The sequence below is a fragment of the Asterias amurensis genome, chromosome 15 (assembly GCF_032118995.1).
Source record: "Asterias amurensis chromosome 15, ASM3211899v1".
Lineage (NCBI taxonomy): Eukaryota > Metazoa > Echinodermata > Asteroidea > Forcipulatida > Asteriidae > Asterias > Asterias amurensis.
The window spans coordinates 16159323-16186879 of record NC_092662.1 but is presented as its reverse complement, the minus strand read 5'-3'; the positions used below and the strand labels follow the sequence as shown (position 1 = coordinate 16186879).

The 27557-nt window shown below is 39.8% G+C and overlaps 3 protein-coding genes across 3 annotated transcripts; 2 read left to right on the top strand and 1 right to left on the bottom strand.

The window, feature by feature from the left end:
- Positions 1 to 68: 68 nt before the first annotated feature.
- Positions 69 to 27456, bottom strand: LOC139948244 (argininosuccinate synthase-like). Its single transcript, XM_071946335.1, has 14 exons — positions 27239 to 27456; positions 26271 to 26421; positions 25528 to 25596; positions 9131 to 9319; positions 8663 to 8719; positions 7450 to 7626; positions 6253 to 6343; positions 5019 to 5103; positions 4747 to 4811; positions 4486 to 4559; positions 3463 to 3520; positions 3117 to 3273; positions 2775 to 2840; positions 69 to 2455 (listed from the first exon to the last, which is right to left on the bottom strand). The coding sequence occupies exons 2-14, from the start codon at positions 26406 to 26408 to the stop codon at positions 2395 to 2397; spliced, it is 1287 nt and encodes a 428-aa protein (XP_071802436.1). The 5' UTR covers positions 26409 to 26421; positions 27239 to 27456; the 3' UTR covers positions 69 to 2394.
- Positions 10281 to 13320, top strand: LOC139948222 (piggyBac transposable element-derived protein 4-like). The gene is made up of 2 exons (XM_071946308.1): positions 10281 to 10457; positions 11261 to 13320. Exons 1-2 carry the CDS (start codon positions 10429 to 10431, stop codon positions 13290 to 13292), a joined length of 2061 nt encoding a protein of 686 aa, XP_071802409.1. The 5' UTR covers positions 10281 to 10428; the 3' UTR covers positions 13293 to 13320.
- On the top strand, positions 16356 to 21893 carry LOC139948124 (piggyBac transposable element-derived protein 4-like). Its single transcript, XM_071946162.1, has 2 exons — positions 16356 to 16611; positions 18568 to 21893. Exons 1-2 carry the CDS (start codon positions 16583 to 16585, stop codon positions 20735 to 20737), a joined length of 2199 nt encoding a protein of 732 aa, XP_071802263.1. The 5' UTR covers positions 16356 to 16582; the 3' UTR covers positions 20738 to 21893.
- Positions 27457 to 27557: the final 101 nt, after the last annotated feature.

Genomic DNA, 27557 nt, shown 5'->3' with positions numbered 1-27557 from the left:
TCCCCCATGATATAACTGAGGCACGTTGACACAATAAAAACAAACAAAACTTCCACAGAAATCTCTTTTCACATTGTTTTATTGCTTTCTAAATAATCCCCTTTCTAACCAAACCACTTCAAACACGATGTAAATGATAAAGCACAAAACAAACAACAACAACACAACAAAAACAACTCATAATTCAGTATAAATGGTCCTTTTTTCCTAACACCTTGTGAAACCATTGTCGAATATTATTATTACAGTAAAGATATACCCTGCTGAAGACAAAAAAGTAACATTTAAATTTCTCAAGTAAAATTGCATTGTAATGTTTAAAGTCTGAATACAGGAAAAAATAAAAAGCTTTGAAAATTTGTTTATAACTTATTCCAGGACTTGGTAGGAAACACCAATATAAAATTTATGTAAAGTACCTTGTTTACAATAAAAAATTGAGTCTTGTTTAATGTTGCGTATTCTTTGAAAGAAAACAAAAAGTTAAATTAACAACTTTTTTGGTGTATCGCTAGTGTAGAGGTAAACATATTAAATGCAAAATATGATAAATTATTCAAACAAAAGTTTGACTCTTGTTGAGAACACGGTTTTAGTATAGGGGTGTCTCCCCTAGGTTTTACCTATAAGGGGTGCTCCCCCTAAATTGTCTTGACACCTTCCCCGAAATCATTGCCCGTGGTTAGCTATCTGAGATCTCGATGGTCCAGAGGAAACACATCTGCTCTAGCATGGCAATGGTCGGGGTTCGAACCCCAGCTGAGTAACGAGCCTGTGGATTTTTGGAAACAGAAACTCAGGGAAAGTACTGCGTTTTCAGTGCTATACACTTTGGTGTATGGGTAAACACTTATAATAATCCCATGCTGTTTAAATTAAAAACTTAATTCTTGCTCAAGTGTAGATTCAATTTAATATTTCAGAATTTTTTTTTTTTTTTAAGAACTTTAAAGAAATCATGTACTATTTAATTTTTTCTTCAACAAGGCGACATGATGCTGGCAAGGTTTTGAGGTGTTTGTAGAAAACAAGACTATTTCAGTGTGGAATCCATATTGTTTTTAACCAACGAGTCCCTGGTTGCCTAGCAGTCAGCTCAATGGAAGAGTTAGCGATATAACTGACTGTTTGGCTAGGATGGGACCATTTTATGTTTATTTTAAGGGGTGGCTACCAAGGACCTTTGACCTCACATCCCATTCACACTGACGGGGATTCATGTATTGTTTAATTATACAAGTTGGGTTTAACAAACCTAAACAAATAATTTGTTTATCGAATCATTTTTCCCCCATTACTGTATAGACATAAAAATTACATAACAAACGATAATTCACTAGAACAATAATACTGAACTCAATTTCTGTAAACACACCCTGCACAAGTTTTTTTTAAACTGAAAAACAAAAACATTAACCGCTGGTTTCACAGGGTTTATATACCATCGACTTCCCATTAATTCCAGAAGACGAAAGTTGAAGATAAGGACTAAAGTTATTACACTATTGGCGAAGTTATACTTCCAAAACCCTGAATCCAAAACCAATAATCTTAGAAACTACCTTGCAGTGTATTACTTGCAAGCACAAAAACAAAAATAAAAGTTCAACAAACTATTCCCGCATCGGGAACCACAATTGACACATAGCTGCCAACCCGTTGCATCTTGCAATCAGGGAGGTTTTGCACAACAATCAGTGAGATATATAGAATGACATTCAATATAATTGGTAAAACGATACCATATGCAGGAAGATTGTCAAATTGTTCATCAGAGGGAACATAGAAAGATCAATTTATTTTCAGGAAATTTTCTGCAGAATCAGAGTAATCAGCTTTGGGCAAAATTTCCTTACAGCACAAAACTCTTCTTCTGCTTAGTAGAATTTAGCAGGATACCTGTCATAATTTGTACATGTGACCTGGTAGTTTGGCTGGTAACCTTGTTCTGGTAAGCATAATTTTGTTGTGCTTAGCAATTTTTTTCGCTAAGCTGCTCTATAAAATTGGGCCCTGTTGACAGGAGTCTGTGATAGACAGACAAACAAACAAGCAGATTAACTCAGACAGTGGTGGATCAAGGAGATGTGGGTGTGTGCCCCTCCCGAAAACCCCCCCAAAATAAATCAAAGTTTTTCATTGGCACACTGAGTCGACCGCAACGACCTCCCACTTTGACCTCTCTAGCTCCACCCCTGTTTGAGGACCCAGAAAGAAAGACATAAAAATAATTGCTGTCGCTAAATCTAACTCTACGAGTGAAGGTGTCAGCTCTTTGCAGTCTACACATCAAGCGGGTTGACTTTGGGGTGTATCTTGAGATGGTGAAAACCATCAACATTCTCAACACATGAGGGCGCCCTTGCTGAATATCAATGGTGGTTTGTTGCGAAGCTAAGAAGACGCATCTCCTTGACCTTTCTCGGCCCCACGTATACGACGGTACTCCTTCAGTCTATCCAAAGAAAAAAAAAACGAGGGGAAAACAGTTAAGGACTTCAGCTTCATCTTAGAGAGGGCAAGGCCAATTTTAATTTGCAAAGGGCACTTCCACTGGAAAATCTTAAAGTTTTTGGGAAACCTTGGAAAGGGCACCAAGGCTAAGACCATGGGGCAACAGAGGCCATGGTCTCTATGTTCTCCCTGTTAATTCAGACCGACAATTGCAGAGATGGTCTATTCTTGGAATGATTGCCTGACAGTTTTTGTATTTCTGGTTGCAGGGGAGCAATATATGGTTCGGAGGGATGTGGTTATTTAATTAATTTCCTTACCTGACTGCATTGACCTTGATGAAGCCCAGCGCGTCCACTGGCTCATAGTCACCCTTTACAACCATGCTGTAAGAACAAAAAGTGAATCAAGTAAATATTTTACTTTTCCTCAGCTCTTAAATACAGGCATAGAACATTTTAATATTTTTGTTCAAAATCTCAAAAGCGAGTTTTTACCCAAAACAGGTTATTTGTTGAGCATCATTTTCTGCTTAACAGGTTTATGAATGTGCCCCACTTGGCTTCTGCTAAGCACAGAAACTTTTTAAGCAGTATTTTGTGCCTAACAGCTTTATAAAGTTAGTCCCTGAGCTTCTTATTCACTTGGCCACGTTCTTTTACCTGACAAGTTCTTCATTGTACAGCGAGGACTTGGAAGATCTTGCCTTGACCATCACATTGCCTTTGTAGATCTCCAAGATGACTACACCTTCTACGTTATCTTGGCTCCTATCAATGCAGTGACGGGTGAATTCACACTCCGGGCTGTACCAAAACCCTAGGTTAACAAATAAAAATAAAACTCATGGAAAAATGTTGCCTTTTTCTCGACCATGCATTGTCTGCATACGATTACAAACATTGGGTGTTTGGGTTTCGGAAACTATACATGTTTAAAAATGAAAAACATCCCAATTGCATTAGCAGAGGGTACGGCAAATAACAGTAACACAAACTGACTTAATACCTTCATAAACTTGCTCCGAAAAGCGAAGAGAAAGACCCTGCTTGATCCTACGCACCGCCTGTTTGAATGACAAAAGTTTATTTAATAGTTTACTGTTTGGGTTATGATTCAATCAAAAATTTCGTCGGGCATCACTCACAGAAGTTGCCCAGCAGCCATTTCACATAGACAACCGGCCCAAATCAACTGTCACCAGGGGCACGTTGCCACCTACTCCTGGGGCTGAAACAGGGTTACCCCCTTCACAGTCTGTAAGGATGTAGGCATGGGTATCATCCACTAGGAGCCACCTACTCCTGGGGCTGAAACAGGGTTACCCCTTCACAGTCTGTAAGGATGTAGGCATGGGTATCATCCACTAGGAGCCACCTACTCCTGGGGCTGAAACAGGGTTACCCCCTTCACAGTCTGTAAGGATGTAGGCATGGGTATCATCCACTAGGAGCCACCTACTCCTGGGGCTGAAACAGGGTTACCCCCTTCAGTCTGTAAGGATGTAGGCATGGATATCATCCACTAGGAGCCACCTACTCCTGGGGCTGAAACAGGGTTACCCCCTTCACAGTCTGTAAGGATGTAGGCATGGGTATCATCCACTAGGAGCCACCTACTCCTGGGGCTGAAACAGGGATACCCCCTTCACAGTCTGTAAGGATGTAGGCATGGATATCATCCACTAGGAGCCACCTACTCCTGGGGCTGAAACAGGGTTACCCCCTTCACAGTCTGTAAGGATGTAGGCATGGATATCATCCACTAGGAGCCACCTACTCCTGGGGCTGAAACAGGGTTACCCCCTTCACAGTCTGTAAGGATGTAGGCAAGGGTATCATCCACTAGGAGTCCAGCTGGCCGAGCAGAATGCACTACCTTCCCAACTTGTTACAAAGCAATTATGATGAAGTGCCTTGCTCAAGGGCACAAGTATCATGCCAAGAATTCGAATCCACACCCGGCTGCTGACAACACCAGAGCTTGGGTCGGGTGAACTTGACACACAACATCAGAAAAAAGTGGAATTACCTTATCCATGGTAATGTTCTCGATGTCCAGATGAGCGACCAATAGGATTGCACCTCCTGGACACTCATACACACCTAAGAACACCGCACAGAAAAATAACTGGGAATTAGAAAGGCCAACATGAATTCAAATATTATTAGTTATCACACAAAAATGAGTGGAATTTAGAAAAAAATATAGCGCTTTGTCCCATATCCGAATGTCATGAACTATTACTGGTTACCAATCTGTTTTTGCATAGCTGTCTGTAGTTTTAATTACCTCGACTTTTCATTCCGATGAAGCGATTTTCAACGATGTCTGATCGGCCAACACCATGTTTACCTCTGTAAAATTAAGTCATCAGAAAATAAGATTAAAAAATCAAGATTTATTTTCATGGTTCGAAAGCCATATTAGCTCAGGACAGACATTACCAAGAGACTACTTCGCAACCAAACCCTTCTTTCATAATCCACGTCAATGAACTAGTATTTAACTTCCCCTAACCTGTTGTGACACGTCTTTATTAAAATAAATATTATAAATCTTACCCTATTTTATTGAGATACTGATACAGCTCAAGAGGATCCGTCTTCTCTGTACCATCTCCCAAGTTCTTCACCTTGATTGGAACACCTGAACAATTGCACACAAAAGTAAAAGGGTCAAATTCATAGACCTGTTAAGCACATAAAGGAACTAAGCACAACAAACATTTGTATTTACTGGACTACACATCCAACGGCACAATTAGTGCAAATAACAGGATGAATATGAAACAAAAAGAAACTATCAGGTTTAGATGTGGAAGAAAAACCCCAATGGGGGAAACCCACGCCAGAATGCAATCGGGGCCCAATTTCATGGCTCTGCTTACTGCCGAATTCTACGCTTACAATCATGATTCCCCGCTTAGGTGCAAGCGCCGAATTTCTGCACTAGCCTTGTAAGCGTAGAATGCCTAGTAACGTGGAGTACGCATGCGCAGAAGCCAAACTTTGCCGCTAACCCGAGAAATACGCTTGCTGTAAGCACAGAATTCCCTGCTTCTGTAAGCGCCGATTCTGTGCTTACGGTTAGCAGAGCCATGAAATTGGGCCCAGTTAGGGAATGAAAACCAAATACAAATGAAATGCTCCAGTCTGAGGTGGGATCCGAACTGGGGTCCACAGGGGTGAAAGAAAGAAACCACTTACCCAACCCGATCCCCTTATTATGATTATTAGGATAAGGCTGCCAGCCAGTGTCACTTGTACAATCTGTACTGGTTGTCCATTTTTGTTAAGCAACAAAATTGTGAGCAATATGTTCTGCTAAAGCAGCTCTACAAAATTTGGCCCTGCTTTCGGTAATTATCAGTAAGTCAATGGATCAGTTGCAATAAAATTAAAATAAAGTTTACGACCAGTACAATAAATCCTCCAGAAAAATTGAATGACTTCCAAATCACCATTGCAAATATGTTGCTCTTGTCACAATCTGAAAGTGCACTGAAAAATTATTGACAAAACATAATGTACATTGACAGATACCAACATTTGCATCTTGCAATCAGGGACATTTTGTACAACCAGGGAGATAACTACAATCATACTCAACATAATAAAGACAAAGTTTCCAAAATCAGGGAAATTTTTGCATAATCAGGTAGAAAAGTTTACATAATCAGGTAGATTGTCATATTTGTTCATCAGAAAATCGAACGATTTGGTGGGTTTTTTTTTAAGGAGACTTTCTGCAGAAACAGAAAAGTTTGCAGCTCAGTCACGTCACGAGAGGACATACCTTTGCTAAACTCGATCTCAATTCTATCAGACTGTTCCGGGGCTTTCTTCGGGTCGACCGTCATCAGGTACATGTCATCGGGTGCCTCCACCTGCAAAACATCAATTCAATCATTAGAAGCTCTGCCAATTTGACAATTTGTAATCAGAGTATACTTCTCAGATTATATATTCCTCAGTGATGTGATAGGCTGTTGAAAAAAAACCTCAACTATAGTTTTAGCTATTTTAATTTTGATTGTAATGTTTTACTCATATGTTTAATTATTAATTTTAAGTTACTGTTCTCCTCCCTACAGGAGTGTACAGTACTTCTCCCTCTCAGTTTTTCTGTGTAAGATTTAGACATTTTTAAATAGTAATGTAATGTTTTACTCCAAATTGTTAACTATGTAAGTGTTCATGTAATTCTGCTGCTGGCAGCGAATTGAATAGAATTTTAATAAACCATTGAATGAATGAATGAATGATAATAATAATAAAGAATATTAATAAAGAATATTTATAGGGCGCCAAAATCCACCAAAATGAGGTGCTCAAGGCGCACATATAAGCAAACTATAAGCGTAAAGCGTGAAAGCTTGCGAGCGCAATAGCTTGCGGGTACGAAGCCTGCTTCCATACATTTATCTTTGGTTTTGAAACTGGGGTGTTCCATATGGTTTCATCGTCGTGAATTGAATTAATTTTTGAGTGGGTGTTTCCTGTTAAAAATAAGAGAAATCACATCCCTGATTCCTGTAGGGATTATTCTTTCTGCGTGGACATTGCTCCGGATTTTCGGCGATATCTCAAAAACGCCACCACCTTTTGTAACAAAACTTTCACATGTTAAAGCCGTTGGACACTTTCGGTAAACAGTATTGTACAAAGGCCCACACTTCGTGTATCACAACTTATATATAAAATAACAAACCTGTGAAAATTTAGCCTCAATCGGTCATCGGAGTCGGGAGAAAATAACGGGAAAACCCACGTTTCGCTGTGTCATGACATGTGTTTAAAATAAATCCGTAATTCTCGATATCGAGCATTGTTTTAATGTTTCGTGGAATAATATTTCAAGAGAAGTCTTTTACCGCTACCTTCTGTAAACCATTTAAGTTATTTGTAAATCTGTGATTTTTTTTTTTCTGTTCCGAAAGTGTCCAATGGCTTCAAGGGAGAGAGTTGTTGTCAATGGTTATTATCAATTTACCATAGGGTCTTCCAGGATACCAGACTCGTAGCTGATGTGCATTAGGTTAGCATCCATACTCCATGGCTGCTTGAGTGTGATAGACAGTTCAATGTTCTTAGCCTTGGCATACTCGAACAGATCGTTACGTCCCAAGAAACGATTGTAGAATTCTGGCATCTTCCATGGGGCTATGATCTGGGATTATGAGAGGGGGAAACAGAATTATCATTACCCAGGGCAGGTGGGGCATACTGCTGAAATTCAAAGTTCTCAAAATTGGGAAGTTGACATCTCTAAATAAAAAAATAAAAATTGCTTAAACTTTTTTTACACTAGACTGAAAACATATTTATTGATATTACCATATACATTTGTATTTGTTAATAATAATAATAATAAAACCACATTTATTAGGCTTATTTCACCATACAAATGTTCAAAAACTCATTACAAAAATATACAAACACACATTCTGAGTAATTACCGAACGTGTCCAGTGCCTTTAACCTGGGGCTTGGACAAGAAATTTTCATTTCTTTTTAATTAAGCTCTCCGCTCCAAACGCCAGGACTACTTTTGAGTGCCTGGTGAGACCATTTCAGCTAACACTTCCCTCCAGGTGCTTGGCAAATTCTTTAGAATCAGGAGAAAGTCCACGAACAAAACGACCATGGTGTGAACCAGTGAGGTCAGGTTTCATTACAAACAGGACCCTCCACTAACCTTGGGAGCTGTGGGGTTGATTACCGGGTGAACTGAGAGGGATAATTAATACCACAGAGTGGATTTGTAGGATACAAAAACAATTATAGAACGGGCCATTACAAATAGTCAATGTTTATAAACCTTTTGGTGTTTTTTCGAAATTGTGGGTGGTTGGGTTAAAACAAAAAACTTGAAATTCAGTTTTTATTGCAATGAGAAAAAGAAAGAAAAGTATGCATTCAATACACACGTAAGAAACAAAGTGACAAAATACCCATCTATCGATTGCCAAAGCAACAAATATTTTGGTTGGCTTGAATTAGCAACAGAGGCGATGGCCTTTATAAAATTTCAGGACTTGGTTTGACAGATTTGCACCCAGGCATGATATTTGACCCATTGAAAAAAAACCCACAAAATCCTAAGGAAATTTAGAATGAGTCTACGTTCTAACCAGAAGCCACTAACATTTCACTTGTCGGACGATCAACTAAACTAATTCTTTTTAATGAAGTGTACACCTTACCTCAATGGTGGGGTGGAGTGCATAGGAAGACAGCTCTAGTCGTACTTGGTCATTACCCTAGAAAGAAAGGAAAACATTTATGTTAAACAATCTGTGAAAATCTGGCAAAAATAGTTATTAAAAAAATATATAAAATGCTGAAACAGTGCCACAACTTTGGTCTTCTCTCCAAACTCAAATTGGAAAAATGTTTGTATCCTGCCACCACTTTTTCATTCATTATTAAATAACTAAGTATCTAATTTACTCAAATGAGATATTCCTTTCAGTACAAAATGAGTGAAAAGGTGGTGATAGGATCCAGAAATCTTTCCCTTAAAAATTCAAATGTGAAAGAAAACAAAAATGAAAATATTATGCCAGTAAACAAATGAGAGTCACTGCCAACAACAAAAAACTGAATTGACCATTCTTAAAATCTGTAAATACAAAAAAGCTTGAAAGTCAAGAAACACTTTTTGTACGTACCTTTCCCGTTGCACCATGGGATATGTATTGAGCGCCCTCTGCCAGGGCGCATTCCACCAGACCCTTAGCAATCTGCGGTCTAGCGAGGGCAGTACCCATCTGGTAGCGATCTTCATAGAGGCAGTTGGCCTGCACAGCGGGCCAGATGTTATCCACCACAAATGCCTTACGCACATCCTTGACGACATACTGCAATAAAAGAAAGAAACATAAATTTCACTTTAGTTTTCAAAATTTGCACAAATATTTGCAAAAAAATTTAAACAAACTTTTTTCCAACAACTAAAGCTTAAGTTGCCTTTGTACTTTAAAAATGTTTCTATAAATCACAATTTGTATACATGTGTCTGTATAGGGGTCAATCAAGTTCCACACTTTAAAATTTATGTTTTTAATATCCCTGTTCCCAAAAAGGAACTATTTTACACCTGTTTTTCTTGGACTTAATTAATGGATTTTAACTGTTTACTAACCTATGTTCATTGGAACTTGTAAGCAGAGATGGGAAGGGAACATTATGAAAAATAAGGTTAACAAGACTATTTAGACTAGTTTTGTTTTTCAAAGGGGCATTTCAGACCATCCAGAGAGCAGTTTTTTTTTCTTCTTTTTTTTTGGGGGGGGGGGGGGAAGGGTAGATCCAAACTTTAATCAATAGAGTAGGCCCTAGTGGGATTGAAGTTGGACAGAAAATCCAGGATTAATTACAGCCACAGACATTTTATATGACAGGTGGTTACACCATAAGGCAAGCCAAGGCCATACGCTGATCTGAAAATGCAACCAGTGTATTGAAACAGTAAATTCGCCACAACCCTCCAACAAAAACTGCATAACACTGAGTACTGCATGCAGAGTGAAACAACCTATATGTACACATGTCCATGCCCTGCACACACACACACACACACCCACTCACAGTACTAATGTCTGGTGCTTTAACATGAAGTTAACCCAAGGTCAAGGGTCAGCCCATTCACAGGGGGGGGGGATGTGGTTTGTGGTGAACAATCCATGAGTTGTTTTGTAGGTATACGTAATGGCTCTCATGCACACAGCACAGGGTTGTAAAGGGCAGACTGTCTGCATGCCATGAATATACACACACAAGCTGTTTTGACCTATAGCATTCATACACAGTGTTGCAGTTTGTAGGGAAGCAGTGACTATTATTGAGTGCAGTCTAAATGCTGTGAATATTGTTTGATAGGGGCTGGCTGGAATTGAGTTTAGAGGTTCAGAAAACTGCCTGGGATTGTTCAGAAATTTTTTCTACCAGTGTTGAAGAGGGTAGAAATATGGCACAGGCGCAAGAGACGACAGCAGGGTAAATATTACAAACTGATGACCAGTTTCTGTTTTGTAAAGAGTTAAAACCATAATTCCCCATTGGAGATTGAACACTGCATGGATAAATATAAAGTTCTCTCCTGCCGGCCCCTTCCCACACTGTATCATAAACTTTGCCCCCTTTTTCTGGTGGTGTATTTCTGGTAAAAGTTGAGAGGAAATTTTGGAAAAGATTAAATTCTGTTCAAATCTGACCTCCACTTTACTGACTTGTTCTGTCAACCCCCCACTCCCCAAAAAATTAAACAAATAAATAAATAAAATAAAATAATAAATAAATCAAAAATGCATTATGAAAAATTCTGATTACAATTGGTTTGAGTATGTTTTGGAGAAGATGCAAAATCACTTGTTTCCTCAACTCTTGCCCTAAAAATCTATTTATTTTAGAATGTCCCCCTCCCTCCCTTACCCAAAAAATTTTTCCTCCAACAAATCTAAAAATAAAGTTAACTGGAATAGATTTAGAAAACATTTTAAACACAGGAAAAAATGTTACTGGCATCATTCGAAGAAGATTAAATTGATTTTGGGAAGAAAAAAATACTGGTTTCATTTTCACAGGTATTTAAAAAGGAAAGGACCAATGTTAATGCAGCATTTCTTTCAGAAAGAATTTGCTTAATGTATTGGTGTCCCAATTTATTTTTAATTGATCAGTACACAGTCAACCCTTCCACTTGTTGACCCATTCATTTCTCCCAGACATGTTTGCACAACAGACAACTGTTCAATGCAACTAACTACCTATTTTTTTGTATATTTTTTTTATTTGAATAGGACTGGTCCCCAAGAAGAGACAAATGGTGAGAGTAGACTGCTTGGAGAAGGAAGTCAACAAAATCTCGCCCAGAACACCGATAACAGGGAGCAAGCGACAATCTGGCCGATAAAAGTGGAGAAAGATTATAGCAATCCAGAGGAGCACTGGAAGCCAGAGAGTAACTTTTATGGCGACGAAGAAGACGAAGAAGAATCTCTCAACTCATTTTCCGCAAATGAGGACGAGGCGGACAGCGAAGCGTATAATTCAGATTCCACCGAGGTTAACTCGTCCGACTCCGATTCAGATGAAAGGGCAGGTGAGGATGAGAACACCTCAGACTCATCTGAAAACTTTGACACCGACGACGAGTTGTTCTACCAGCAGGTGAAGAGGTTTAAGAAAGATCACAAATATCAACTTGGATCAGACGATGACCCTGATCCACCGAGCGAATTGAATGAGGTGGTCTACCCTCCAGATAGATACGGTTGGTCCAGGAACCGGAAGACGATTAAGTTGCACAAGTTTAAAGGAGCATCGCCCGAAGGGTCCTCGGTCGACCGACCAGAGCAGGACAGCCCTCTTCAATACTTCCTGATGTTTTTTCCTCTTGTACTCTTTAAGAAGATGGCTCGCTATACAAATATAGCTGGCCGGTCTCATCCTCGTTTCAATAAGCGCACCACGCAGGAGGAGATTCGAGCCTGGCTAGGCATTAAGATGCTCCAGGGTGTCCATCACAACAAGAGCTTCATGGACGACTGGTCAACCCATCCCGGTCTTCGAAACACCCTCGTTGCAAACACCATGCTCCGAGAGAGGTTTTGCCTTCTTAGCGAGGTTCTTTCCTGCGCCAACCCAAAGAAGGGTCCTAAATCGATCCAGAACCCCCAGCAGCGTTGGGCGTACATGATCGCACAACCCATGTACCCTCTCCAGGTTGTCTGGGACACAGTTGTCGCCAACTGTCTCGACAATTGGAATCCAGGCAAGCAGATCGCACTGGATGAAGCGACGATGATCTTCAAGAGAAGAGGTCCAAACTCTAAACGGTTCTTCATGCCCCTTAAACCAAACAAGATGGGTTTCAAAATCTTCACCATCTGCGACGCAAAAACTGGCTACCTCTTGAACATGCTCGTGAGTCCTGAATCTGGTTTTAAGATGACAGAACTCACTCTCAAGCTAACAGAACCCTTCTTCCATCGTTATCATGAGCTCTACGTCAGACATGCGATCACGTCGCCAGCTCTCGCTACCCAGCTCCTAGAGAAACGGACATACATCTGCGGACCAGTGAAGAAAGTCAGCAAGGGTCTCCCCGATGACTTTAGCCTGAAACCCTTGGTGAATCCCAACAACTACAAGAAGATCGCGGAGATTACAAGTGCTCCTCGAGGCACTATGTACTTCAGGCAGAACGGGAACATGACAGCATCCATCTGGAGAGACTGCAAGGCTCTGTATCTTCTCTCTACATGCCACCAGAGCTACCGCAACAAGACGACCGACTTCCTCGGGAGAAAGGGTAAAAATGAGACAAGAGTGACAACGTCAAGCCTCAGAGCCCCTAAACAAGTCATTGACTACAACAAGTACATGGGAGTCAACCGCCACGACCAGCTTCGCTCTGCTCAATCCTGCAGCCGTCAGTCCATGAGATGGTGGCGTAAACTCCTCTACTTCCTCCTCGACGTGAGTCGAGTCAACGCATGGCTCTGCTACAAGGAGAAAACAAAGGGCAACCCGACAAGAGAGATACTCAGCCACCGTATGTTCGTCGTCGATATCGCAACCGCATTGATAGCGGGCTTCGCCGAGGGCACACCGATGCATCAGCACTCTGCTCAACCAGTGCCCCTCACCAATGGCCCCAAACACCAGCTGATCCGCATGACGAGCCCGTATGGAAAGATGTGTGTCGCGTGTCGAAGGATGGGAAGGAAAACCGCCAAGGGGAAACCAATATCCACGCGGACAGGTTGCGTGGCTTGTAATATTCACCTGTGCAAGGTGGGGTGCTTTCTTGAGTTTCACTCGGCTTAGGGTGTTTAAAGGAACACGTTGCCTTGGATCGGACAAGTTGGTCAAAACAAAAGCATTTGTAACCTTTTTTTATATAATGCATATGGTTGGAAAGATGTTTTAAAAGTAGAATACAATGATCCACACAAGTTTGCCTCGAAATTGCATGGTTTTCCTTCTACTGTGCGAACTAACACTGTCGGCCATTTATGTGAGTCAAAATTTTGACCCCCAGAAATGGCCGACTCTTAGTCAACGGGGTAAGAGGAAAACCATGCAATTTCGAGGCATGTCTGTGTGGATCATTGTATTCTACTTTTACAACATCTTTCTACCCATATGCATTTTATAAAAACGGTTACAAACGCTTTTCAAAGACCAACTCGACAGATCCAAGGCAACGTGTTCCTTTAAGTCAAGAGACTGTTGGTGCTACTTAACGATGACCTTTTGTAAAGCTGCCTTTTGAAACCTAGACAATATATTTATCATACTTAAACTTAACATATTTTCATAGACCTTATGCACATGACGTCATTTCAGTAGGGCGCCCTCACTTAGAGGTCAAAAGGAGGTTGTTCATTGGCCAATACTGTGCGCCGCGCGTACAAATCCATGCATCTTGATTGTTTGTCACCGTTTTTCCTCTAAGATGGCGGCTGGATGACGTCAATGCATAAGGTCTCTATACTGAACATTAAATCCATTCACATTTAGACATGGGTACCAATAGCATCTTTGGCCGCAGTATTCAGTGACGGACACCACTGTCACATGTTTGTAATTACATTGAACCGTCAGGTATCTGAGAAAATATTTGGGGGAGAACATTTTTTTTTAAATCATACAACTTGGAAGGGGAATACTTTCTCAAAATAGTTTTTAAGTACCAACTAAACTTGTTGTTCTCAACAAGTGTTTCATGGTAATAATTTATTTTGTTTATTTACCCTTTAAACACTTTTGTTTTTTCCCTTATGTTTATGTTTTTTGTTAGCAAAATTGCAAGATGGGCCGGATCCTTTTCTGATACAGTGATAACCAGCATCCATTATTATTACTGAACACGGGGAACTTAGCAAGTTTTCAGTTTATAAACCGGAGAGAATTTCATTTAAATTTTATTAACAATTTCATTTAAATTTCATTGAAAACTATTTAAAATTTCAGTGGAGAATTATAAAACAGGGCAGATATTTCACACGAACTGTGTTAGAATTTGTTTTCAAAAAAGTTTGTGAAATTTTTCCAGGAATTTTCCTACATACTGTAGTATAGGCAGTTTTACTGAACCATCTATAACGCAACTAACCTATCACGTTAAAAAGAAGACAACAAGTAAACGCACTATGTTTTGCCAGTGATTTGTTCATGTTAATACTGGGCATTAATTTTTAAAAAGCATTAATCCCAATATGCAATGGTGATTCAAGAGTGTTCCAACTTGATTCAAATTGTTATAAAAATTGTATTGTATTTGTTATGGAGTACAAGCCATTTGCTTGTAAGACTTGAGTCTGGTACAATGACTTGCTTAAAAGAACACGTTGCCTTGGATCGGTCGAGTTGGTTTATAAAAAGCGTTTGTAACCGTTTGTTATAAAATGCATATAGTGGTTAGAAAGATGTTTTAAAAGTACAATACAATGATCCTCACAAACATGCCTTGGGAGTCAAAAATTTGACTCCCATAAATGGCCGACCGTGTTAGTCGACGTGGTAAAAGGAAAACCATGCAATTTCAAGGCATTATTGTGTGGATCATTGTATTCTACTTTTACAACACCTTTCTATATATGCATTATATAACAAACAGTTACAAACGCTTTTCAAAGACCAACTCGACCAATCCAAGGCAACGTATTTCTTTAAGTCTGAAGTACTCAGTCTGGAAACAGTAGTTATGTGAACGTGAACACCAATACACAATTCTGAAACAAGGGCCCAACGGGAGCAAGCTTTACCAACTGCCTGCCCCCTTATAACAACAAAGTGATCAGGGCCAAATTTCATAAAGCTATTTGAAAGCAAAAAATACTGCTTAACACATTTCTCTACCAAGCAAAAAATGAGCAGGCACCAATTGCAGTATGTAAACTTTGGAATGTTGGCACGTGAGCTGTTTTTGCTAAGCAAGATTTTCCTGTGCAAAGCCAGTTTTTATGCTTACGTCCAACTTCATGATGCCTGTAAGCACAACAATTTGTTAAGCGCATTAAGTTTGCTTCGGAGTGACTTGTGCCCCACTCAATTTGTTTGCCCATGGAGGAAGAAGTTTGCCCAGCAAAGAAATTTGCAAAGCAGTATTTTTTGCTTAAAAGCTTTATGAAATTGGGCCCTGGCTTGTGTATACATTTATAGCTTACCAGTTTTAATTTTTTATATCCATCATTGATTGTTTTGACTTTTAGTCGTTTTCTAAAATAAAATCGTTTTATTGTTCTTGGTTAAGTAAGTTTTGTTCCGTTTCATGATTTCTGTTTTTTTTTTTCAAGCACCCATTTCCTTCAGCTTCAACTGCTCCATGCTGCTTTTAAAGCCATTATACACTTTCAGAACAGAAAAAAAATAAAAGTTCACAGATTTACAAATAACTTACAGGGTTTATAGAAGGTAATGGTAAAAGACTTCTCTTGAAATATTATGCCATGAAATGCTTTACTTTTTGAGAAAACATTAAAACAATTATCAATTCTCGTCAACGACAATTACGGATTATAACACATGTCATGACACGGCGAAACGTGCGGAAACAAGGGTGGGTATTCCCGTTATTTTCTCCCGACTCTGTTGACCGATAGAGCCTAAATTTTCACAGGTTTGTTATTTTATATATAAGTTGTGATAGACGAAGTGTGGGCCTTTTGCAATACTGTTTACCGAAAGTGTCCAATGGCTTTCACATAACTCCTCATACTACATAGCTGCTTATGCTTTAACCATACCAAGATTCAACTCATGGGACCTGAATCAAAATACAAAATAAACAATGCCAGAAGCCTACAAAGGTCTTAGGTCAAAGGTCACAGTGGGTCAGTGAAGTGGCCCTGTGTAGACAGCAAAGTGGCCCGGTGTGTACACACAGTGTGTGTCTGTGTGTAGCTTGTACTGTGGTGATAGTAAACTGTTAACCACACAGTGCTGTCAATGGCTGTAGCAGTAATTGCCGTCTGCACTGGCAGTCTGGGCTTTCTGGGGTGTGCATGCATTACATACATTGGCTGTAAGATCCTGTGGTGTGGGGTTGAACGCTGTGGCACATGAAAGCGGGATAGTGTCTGCCAGGGCGATATATTTAGAAGGAATAGAATATGGAAGAAGACACCCAGCCTAGTCAAGGGTAAATATTGTTTAGATCTAAAGAAACATTTTCTGCGGTGTGTTTGGGTGAAGAATGCAGACCCTACATAAAGATTGGGTTTTGTGAAGGTGGATGTGTTCAGCATGCAGTCAGTCAGCATGTAGTGCACTGTGCATGTGTGCACATGTACATGTATATGTACATTGATCGTGTACATTAACAATGTACTTTATGTGCATATTGTATGCATGCAACGTGGTTTGCTCCTCCATGACTGTGGATTGGTTGTGGTTGTGGAAAGCAATGGTTCATGGAGTATTTTGGACTGAGGAAAGAAAGGGTCATTATTAAAGGCGGGGTGTACTTCGGGTAACAACTCTGCACAAGTTAAATAATCATAAATATTTACTGGAAAAGAGCTGATGATCTAAGAAAATATTTTTTTAGAAAGGACCACCTTTAAAGTTTTGTAGTTTTAGAGAAAAGAAAAGTTACTTTTTACCCATCAATTTGAATCCGAAAAAGACTTCAGTTTTATTGGGCATCTCAAAGCACACAATTCTTTGCAACAAAGTTTTTTTTTTTTTTTCACAGGTTCGTTATTTCACCCACCCCCAAAAATATGTAAATTTTTGATTTTTTCTAAAAAAGCATCAAGAGAGAACTGTTTAAATTGTTTTAGATTGCTCAGTAGGGCTTACACCTGCTTTGGCCAAACTTTAAAAAAAATTGGGTCCAGAAGGCCCCCAGTTTAAACAAAAAAACTGAAGAGAACCCTTTATAATGCCTCTTCAATACTAGGTTTTTAGCAGTTCAACACCCAACTTCTTGGTGTGACTTTAATACAGACTTCAAATTATGACCATGTGCTGAAGTACTTCCTATTTACTTGGTAAATGGTGGTGGGTCACAGGGTTGAGGGAGTTGGGCATGCTGCCTCAGCAAGATCAAAAATAACTTTCACAGTCTGACAATCCTGTGACTTTCACATAATATGAAAAATTCTGCCACCCCAAGCGCTTGCACAATAATACATTGTAATGCTGACACCACAGTATGTCAATGAACCTTGGAGATGACTATAGGCACAGTAGTTGTGTTTGGGGGGGGGGGGAGATGGGCAGCTCTGTCTTGATTTATTTTTTTACCCTAAGATACAATAACAGCCTCGTAAATGTGATAGGCAAACAAAATAATATTCTTGTTCTTCTCAGGTCTTGTAAAATACGTTCTAGTCCAGTGAAAATGTGTACAAGAACAAGAAAACAACCCTGTAAAAGACTTATTAGTCTATGAAACCAATTATTCATTTTAAATTATATTTTATACAAGATTTGTGATTTGCAATAAAAAAAAAATTTGAGATATTAGAAGCTCCTTTCTTATTAAGCATTTGTATTAGTTTTTTAAAAGGAAAAATTTAATGACTGGCACTCAGTGTATGGTTATGAACACAACAAATTACCATTTTTATCATCATTGTTCATGAAGGTGGTAGATTTTTGCAATGATGACAAAACAATATAGTATAAATCTACATACAGCCACATACTGATACCAAGCCTTGAAACAACCCACGGCACATACAGCTATTTAAGCCTTTTTGAGGTATGGCGGACACAATGCTACAACACTGTAAAGTTGTGGTAAATTTGTGCGTATTGACCATAGAAATAGATTGTATGTTATTCAGTGAAGTGTGCATCTTAGGCGACGCAGCGTTAACACGTAAACCTAATGAGCACCAACATGGTGAGCGTGGCGCCCGTATCACGTCCGCCATACCTCAAAAAGGCTTATTGCCGTGGTGCACTGTGCTTTTGCTGTGGTTCCCCAGCCTGTGCAAGGGGCATGTCCAAATTTACATTTTCCTCATAGAGCCCTTACCATATACACTAGAGGGAAATTGCTGTGACACTTCAAGCAAAGTTCGAGGCCTGTGATTCCTAAAATACAAATTATTTCTATCCATTATTTTTTTTGTATCATTGACAGGCTGGAGCCCCAAAGAAAAAAGCTCAAAACAGAAGATCATCCAGAAGTTGGTCAAGTTGTTACACTTTGGTCGGAGAATGGAGAAGCGCTGGAGGCGGTGCCGGTGAAGGTGGAAAAACAAGACAATCGAAATCAAGATGGAGATGATGGGAACGTTTGGGCACAAGAGAGCTGGACGATGCAAGTGGAAGATGTTGATGATGAAAGTCAACCTGGTCCCTCTTCGTCCGCTATGTCCTCAATGAGTAACGACGATGACGAAAATGACGATGACGACGCCAAGTCCATCTCAGATTCCTCGGTCAGCGTCGAAGACGAACAAGACAAAGAGTCGATCTACACTGATTCAGAGTCGGGTACGGATTCATCAAACCCGCCTTCAGAGGATGAAGATTTTCTCTTCGACCCCTCCTCCGACTGCTCTGAGGATGAGGCCCACACGTCAAAAGCAAAGCGCAAGCGAGGTAAAGCTAAGCCGGGCTCGGATGATGACCCGGATCCGTTGGACACAGATAACATCGTCTACCCGACGGATAAACATGGCTGGTCAAGGAATCTCAAACCAATTCATATCCATAGGTTCAAAGGGCCAACACCTCATGGTCCGAATATGGCCAAGCCGGAAAACGATGATCCGCTCAGCTACTTCTTGGCATTTTTCCCGCCGATGCTTTTCAAGAAGATTGCCCGCTACACAAACATATCTGGACACGGCAATCCCCGTTTTACTAAGCAGACCACATCTGAAGAAATCAAGGCCTGGATCGGTATTAAAATGGTTCAAGGTGTCCACAGAAACCAGTGTTTTGAGGATGACTGGTCGACAAACCCAGCCTTGAGAAATTCTCTTGTGTCCTCCACGATGACAAGAGGGAGGTTTAACATCCTCTCCGAGGTCCTGGCTTGCGCTAACCCAAAGAAAGGTCCTAAGACAATCAAGAATCCACAGCAGCGTTGGGCGTACATGATGACCCATCCTATGTACCCACTAGAGATCGTCTGGGACACCGTTCTCGCCAACTGTCTTGCCAACTGGAACCCGAGGAAAGAACTCTCAATGGATGAAACCACGCTGCTGTACAAGTGCCAACACCACAATGTCAAACGCTTCCTCATGCCTCTGCAACCGACCAAGACAGGTTTCAAGATCTTCACGGTCTGCGAGTCCAAGACGGGGTACCTCCTCAACATGCTAGTGCATCCAGAAACAGGAATCAACACCAAGAGTATCGCCCTCAAGATCATGGAGCCCTTCTTGTATCAATTTCACGAGCTGTATCTGAAACGTACCTACACATCAGTAGCCCTGGCTTCAGAGCTCCTCAAGAAGCGGACATACCTCTGCGGAGAGGTCAGAAAATCGGCCAAAGGCTTACCAGTTGATTTCAGCACTGACCCTACAGTCAATGTACAGAGTCATAAGAAGATCCAAGATCTTGAGAAGGCACCGAGGTTCACCATGTACTTCAGGCAACACGGGAAGATGTCAGCGGTCATCTGGAAAGACAGCAAGGTAGTGTCGCTGATCTCCACATGCCATCAGAGTTTTCGGGACAAGACCAAGGACAGTACCAAGGACCAGGAGAAAACTGCAAAGAAGAAGACCTCATTCCACCCGCCTCCCCATGCCACTGCCTACGGACGACAGAGTGCAGGTGTTCACCGCAACGAGCAGCTTCGCTGTTACCAGTCCTCCAGCCGCCACTCCATGAAATGGTGGCGTAAGATTCTCTACTTTCTCATCGACGTCAGCCGGGTCAATGCCTGGCTTTGCTACAAAGCAAACACCAGCGCTGCGTCGGTCAAGAACGTTCAATCAAGCACCCCTCTCAACCATCACTACTTCACTATCAACCTCGCCACCGCTCTGATTGCTGGCTTTGCCGAGGGTACCCCGGAATACCAGCACCTCGCTAAACCGGTGCCCCTCCTGAACGGACCAAGGCACCAGCTGGTACGCATGCCTAGTACCTTCGGAAGGATGTGCATGCAGTGTCACCAGGAGGGGAAGCGGACACCCAGCAAGAAGGCTATTATGACTCGGACTGGATGCATGTCCTGCAATATTCATCTCTGTGCTGGTCGTTGCTTCCTACTCTTCCACTCGGCAGGAGGGGTCAACATTGAAAATTGCAAAGCCTCGTCGTCGATGCACGAGGAGAAAAAGTGACAAAACAAAAAGCCATCTCACTTGTGAACTATGTAACTTTTTTTTGCCCCAGATTGTTATTGTTTTGATATACCTTTAAGAGCCCAATCTTATGACTCTGCTTATCGCCTAATTCTGCCCACTTACAATCACTATTCTCTGCTTACCGTGCCAAGCACAGATTTTCTGCACTAGCTGTGTAAGCAAAGAATACCTAGTAACATGGAGTACGCAAATGCACAAGCAAAAACTCCCCACTAACCCATAAAAACGCTTGATGTAAGTGCAGAATTCCCTGCTTCTGTAAGTGTTGTTTCTTTACTCATGGTAAGCAGAGCGATAAAGTTGGGCCCAGATATCCAGCGTGCCTTTGTTTTAGTAATAACACACTTGCATTTCTTATCTTGAAGCAAACTTGGTCGACCCATAGCATCTAGAGGTGTGATATTAAATTCAATATCACACCCACATTAAACCTTGCGTATTGCTTCAATCTAACTCTGTGTATTGCGTTATTTTAAGCCATTCCCAAATCGCCATTCTTAAAACACCTCAATCTGCGATAAACTAAAAAAAAATTAAAACAAATATTATTTGTAATTTGTTAAGTGTATTTTGAGAGATTTAAAGGCAAAGTGCCCTTTAGCATTTTTAAAGTTTGCTGATGATTTTATTTTAATAAAATGCAATTCCTTTTTATCAGGAAATAAATATAATTATATAAAGTTTTTAAAAAAGAAGACGGAACAAAACTCTTTATCATCTTGAATTACTACACTCTCTAATTTTTTGAGTTGCACAGAGACAAAAAAACTCGCAAGAAATTCACTGGTAATGCAGAGAGCAAAAAATGTCATGAATTTGCTTTCAAGATTCACTTTTATTCCATCTTATAACTTGAAATTTTACCTCATTAGTGCGATAAATCTAATATTGGTTGTCACTACTAACTTTCTTGAAATAAGGCATAAGTCGTTAACGGAGGGGACAACAACCTCACAGCAAGGAAAATATTAGACTGTCTTTTTGTTTGGCTGCATTCTACTCCTCTCATAATTTCTGTCCATCAAACTGCTTCAATTCTGAGTGAATGGCTCAAATTTTACACTGGACTCAGACCAGTCAGTGATTTTTAGCATCAGGCCAGTAAATTTAGGACTGGACAAGTCTGGTGCTCTTGTGTTTTTGTTAAAATGTTATCTTTTATAATTATTCTTAATAATTCTGTTCATTATTGAAGAATTCTTGCAATATAAAAATTATAAAATTTGTCTCTTTTTTGCTTTTTCACATTCAAACAACTCAATTTGTTTTCCATTTTTTGGGTTCTCATTTCAATGGTCTTGTACATAAAGTTCTGGTTCAGGTAATGTATTTGGAGCTGCAAGTTCTGCATCACTGCACTTGTTCCCTCCCCCAAATTCGAGCCCTGGTGAAAGTTTTAGAAAATTAGCTATGAAAGGAGAATTTGAGAAAATCCTACAAAACTACAGGTTTGGGCAAAACAGACTATTTCTTTCTCCCTTTGGTGATTGCTTATACTTCCTTCAAAAAAATCTTTTAAAGGTTCAAGAAGATTTTGAAAAGATTCCTGAAAATCCTGAGACATATCAAATGCCTGATCGTATGAACGATGAAAGCTACATGTAATGCATTTATAATAACTCAAAATTAATTTCATCTTCTGTGACCTTAAGACGAGGCATCAAACCAGGGCAAGATATTAATATGAGATGAGTGAGATATTATGGGGGGGGGGGGGGGTAGTGAAGCATGGAACACGTAAACATGTCCGCTAAAAAAGCAATAACCGTACGAAGCCTCACAAATCAATGAGCCACAAATCAATCTGGTTGCTCTAGGCGGAAAAACCACTGCCGTGCACTATTGAGCAGGGCCCAAATATAGACTGGCTGGCCCTGTCTTTAATCAACAAGGATGAAGACAGGTATTGGGTTTATATGTATTCACATTACATTGGATTTAACTGTGAATCTCCATGACCACGAAGGCCGTGTGAAATGAATGCAAGTTCAAAGGTCATTATGGACTTGGGCTCAAGGCAGATCAAAAAAATATTTTTTTAGGAAAAAAAAAAAAAAAAAGCCTCGGAATCCCGTTTTAACATCCCTGTGTGCTCAATAAAACTGTACTACTATGCTGTTAGGGACCAAGTACCTTGCCTGATAGTATCAGTTGCTACTCAAAAATCATCATACTTACTTAAAATACTAAAGTGCTGCTCATTAGCGTTCAGTGTGCACAAAACTTGTTCAGACAAAATACTTTCCTTTGCAAAATTGTTGGACAAAAATCGTTCCCTCAGAAAATATTAATTGTGTATGTTCAAAGAGCAATCGATGCACTCTAAAAAATAAATATAAAAAACCTGTCAGTGCATAACTAAAAAGTGCGTGCACGTTGTGGTGCACTTCAACAAAAACAAGGCTTTCCGGCTTTACAGTTCACGCACCATGAACATCCCCCCCCCCCAAAGCCGAATGCTTTTGAGTACAACTTGGAAAGAGAAAAAAAAGTGGAGCCTCTAGTGTAATTTAGGAATCTCTACGTCAAGGAAACGACTTGATTGCCCCGTGGTTTGGAAATCGACCCGGCGACGATGTTTTATAACTGGTTATTGTTTTTTCTTTCAAGTGTTGAATAAATTGCTTTTGAGCTACTTATATGCGTGAGGTATATTGCTCAGATATTCAACAGTACAAGAGAGTTGTGTACTTTTATCATATTTTGCATTATGAATGTCTATGACATTTCCTTGAATCCAAAATTTACCAACAAAAATGCTGAACTTTAGGTCTGGATTTCTTAATCTTAGACAGGAATCAGTAATCAGAACTGATATTTTGTTCTTGGAAACAAAGAGGAACATTTTATCAAATACAAGGGTCTACCTACAATGTAAGCTTTAATAGACTTTTGGGGCTATTCATTCACAATTGATGATTTTTCCAAGGGCAAATACAAGCCTGTTTTAAAAAACGTATCGTATTATGACATAATTGATACACCTGTATTTTAAATCAGTATGAAAGAGGAATTTTTAGTCCACCTGTATTTTTTTTCTTTTAAATTACAACTTGACCTTTTCAAGATGCTTGATGATAAATGCAAAGAAGTTTCAAGTTTTAGCAAAAAACGGCTCTCATTTGTTAGCCACACACTACAGGCAAGAATCTTCAGTTTTAGAAAGTGGAAAGAAAAAAAATGCCCATGTTTGCAAAAATTCCATTGAAACACCGTGTGAAAGAGAAAGCTAGCGTTAATAGAGAAAGAAATTAGTTCAGGGTAAAAGCAACTGCTGTAACAGATACACTGTGTACAAACAAAAAAACCTCGCATGGGTTTCTGAGCATTGTTCACAATTTGTACCAAAGTTCACTGTGCTACTTGTCCTCTTGCCCCAGGCCCAATTTCATAGAGCTGCTAAAACACAAAAGCAGCAGAGCAAAATTTGAGTTGTCAAGCAACAGACCAGACAAAATGCCCTCACATGTGCAGTTGTGACTAGTTTCCCGCTAAAGTATGCTTTGTAGCAGGAATTTTTTCTGCTTTAAGGCAGCTTTATGAAATTGGACCCCCGGTCGTTGAGTTGGAGCCCCACTGTCTTTTAAATTTCTTTGTACAAAACAAAACCCGAAGAAAATATTATTCATAGCAATGTTTGGTATAGATGATGTACACGTTAGTCCAATTTCAATTTTTAAGATAAATTTACATAAATTAAAACAACAAAAAATAGCTTGGGAGAAGGATGCTTATTTATTTATTCATTTATCTAAAAAGAAATTGAGGTTCAGTATTTCAGTATGTTCACTGTGATCTAAACAAACGAAATAAATTTATTCAGTTATTTTACACAGATTTTAATTTGTGTGTGGTTGGACGAAAGGACAGTTCACAAAAGGAACCAGAAAAAGACATAATTTAACACAAGTATGCTAACGAATAAATTATTAATTTATCAGCACAATTATAATTTGATAGGCTTTCTACTATTCATTTAAGTCAATATGGGAAATTTATAAAGGACACTTTACATTTTTTTTTTCTGGATTGTTATAAATAACTGAACAAATTTTGAGTTGTGTTATTCAAGAGCTGATTTAAACCCGGGGTGCAAAACTCCATAAAACACCAAATTGTAAGTGTTCTGATCCAGTGAGCTGTGTACAAATCGTGCCAGAAAGTCTGCGGCTCTTTAGTAAACATGTAATGTCACAGGTTTAAAAGTCAACACAGTGTCGCTCAAACAACAGTTCCAATTACCGCTCTGTTGACTGCACATAAAAATCTCCTCTGTCCCATATCAAACACTTCTCCTTGAAAAACAACTCCTCTTAAATTAGAAAACCTCTGGAACTGCGAATGGAATACAAACAACTATAGATCTGTTCCTATCATTAGGAAAGCCGTCTGGATCAACAAAGCCCCCCCCCCCCCCCCCCACCCACCATCTCTCTCTCTACTCAGTTTCGGGTTACAACCGTTGATTACAAACTACACATCCTTCATACATAATGACAAAACTGCTTGTACGGTGGTGGCCTGCTGAGATTTTTCAATTCCTTTCGACTATAACTCTAGTACTGTTGTAAGGACAGCTGAGCTAATTTTTTCGAGGCGATTGCGAGGAATGGACTTTTTATGCATTTTCAAATAATATTAATTGTTGGTTTTTTTTGCAGGCCTACTGTGCTGACATTTATTATAATAATTATTCAATTTTCAATAGCGCATTATGCAGGAGCCTCTGTGCACCACACAGACAGTAATTGAAAAAGAAGTCTTACCTTTTTGGCTCCGACCTTGATTGCTTTCTTGCGGATTTCCTCAAAATCATCATCTTGTCCAACATCTGCCTGTAATTATTAAAGAAGGATTGAATGATGGTTAAACAATTATTTACACAGCACAAGTGTCAAGTGTCCTTGAGTAAGATACATTCATAACCATGATTTGCTTCTCTTCACCCAGGTGTATAAATCAGGGCTGTTAAATAAAAACTGAACTGTACGCACAAAGCGTGAAAGCTTGGAAAATCGTAACGTCTGTGGGAAACTTTTGAAGAGGACACAAAGGCCAAGACAAAATTTGAGTCCTGTGATAATTTACGGATAATCTCACAAGGCTCTTGGAGTATGATTCCAGTCTAGAAGTTTCATCTTTGACAGGGCAAGGCCATTTTCACTATTGGGGCAACAGAGGCTATGGCCTCCTTGGGCCAGTTTTGGTGTAATTCCAGGCCAGGGTCCAATCTCATAAAGTTGCTAAAAGCACAACATGTAGCTAAGCAAAATCACTGACTCCTGTCAACGGGGCCCAGTTTCATAGAGCTGCTTAGCGAAAAAAAATTATGCTTACTAGTAATGCTTACCAGAACAAGTTTACCAGCCCAACTACCATGACACATGTACGATTTGTGACTGGTATCCTGCTCATTTCTGCTTAGCAGACAATTCTTGAGCAATATTGTCTGCTTAAGCAGCTGTATGATTATGAATCTGGGCCCTGGGAACGAGATTGTTAAACTTACCGTGAATGCGACAACCTCGTAACCCTGTTCAATGAGCCAGAGCAAGATGCAAGACGTATCCAGACCTCCGCTGTAAGCCAGCACCACTATCTTGGTATCACCATCCTTGTTCTGCTTCTTGCTTGGTGGCTCGGCCATTTCTGCTTAGAACCTTCATTAAAAAACAAAGGACGACTACCGAGTTAAAGACCCCAAATTGTTGAACACTGTCTCTGATACTAGTATTTGAATCAATAGTCTATCAGTGATAGACTATCGATTCAAATAGTTGAAGTTTATGTGTTGAGATGAGATATCCCTTTTTGTAAAATACATGTACATACTCAACTTGACTCTTGGGTATATGTACGTATTTTACAAAAAGGAATATCTCATTAGTTATTGACTACAGTCTTGAGGTATATTTTAATTTATATTTTATAGCGCTTCTGCGTCCCATATCCAAGGAGGCCTTCGGCCGAGTTGGATATGGGACGCAGACGCGCTATATTTTCCGTATTTCCCACGAGCGCGCATGTGATAACGTATTTATCTCAAGCAAACTTGGCGGGTGACATAGAACACACAAGACGCATGGTAGTGATATTAGCCGTGCAATATAGGTTTTTATCACCACTCCAATCTGGGAATCTGATTGGAGGATTAGCGCGTAGACCCCCTACTTGAAGATTTTTGAATAATATTTCATATCAAATGAAAAAGTGGTGTTGCTATACAGAGCTTTTCCTTTTCACTCAAACTTGCTATGTTATTTATAATTAATTTAAAATTAAATTAATTTACTAACTAGGCCTAATATATGAGTAATAAAAACTTTGAAAATACTGCAAAAAATATGAGCTTCAAAATCAAGAGCTTAACTGTTGTTGCTCCTCCAATCTCCATGCTCATATAAATAATAATCATGGAGGAATAAACAAGCAATAAATAATACACTTTCCACTTGGGACAAAATATGCAACACTTACTCTTTTTAACTCAGTAAACAAATGACTCCTGAAATTCTGGAACTGAGCTTCTTGCAGCTTAGTGTGTTGTCTTGAGTGTCACGTCCGTACTACCTGCCTTCTAACTGTCTAAGTGCCGCACACTGTTGACGACTGTCTACCTCTCTCTACTCTGCTGGAGCTCTGTATGCTGCATGAAAGATTCAAAACCTGTAAAACTGCATGATGACACTTTCTGTCCTTTGCGCGCACGAGGGCTCGTGTTTTTTTGTAGTGAATCTAGCCTATGTTCAAGGCTGTTCTTTGTCTAGTGTTTTATTATCCATGCGCCTCTATCGTA

Bases quoted from the DNA above. Each gene is read 5' to 3' on its own strand.
- LOC139948222 (XM_071946308.1), top strand. From the start codon at position 10,429: ATGGCACAGGCGCAAGAGACGACAGCAGG. The intron at 10,458-11,260 runs GTAAATATTACA...TTATTTGAATAG, and splicing joins GCGCAAGAGACGACAGCAGG to GACTGGTCCCCAAGAAGAGA.
- LOC139948124 (XM_071946162.1), top strand. From the start codon at position 16,583: ATGGAAGAAGACACCCAGCCTAGTCAAGG. The intron at 16,612-18,567 runs GTAAATATTGTT...TATCATTGACAG, and splicing joins GACACCCAGCCTAGTCAAGG to GCTGGAGCCCCAAAGAAAAA.
- LOC139948244 (XM_071946335.1), bottom strand. From the start codon at position 26,408: ATGGCCGAGCCACCAAGCAAGAAGCAGAACAAGGATGGTGATACCAAG. The intron at 9,320-25,527 runs GTAAGACTTCTT...CTTTTATTGCAG, and splicing joins TCAAGGTCGGAGCCAAAAAG to TATGTCGTCAAGGATGTGCG. The intron at 4,812-5,018 runs GTAAGATTTATA...TTAATTTTACAG, and splicing joins CAGTATCTCAATAAAATAGG to AGGTAAACATGGTGTTGGCC.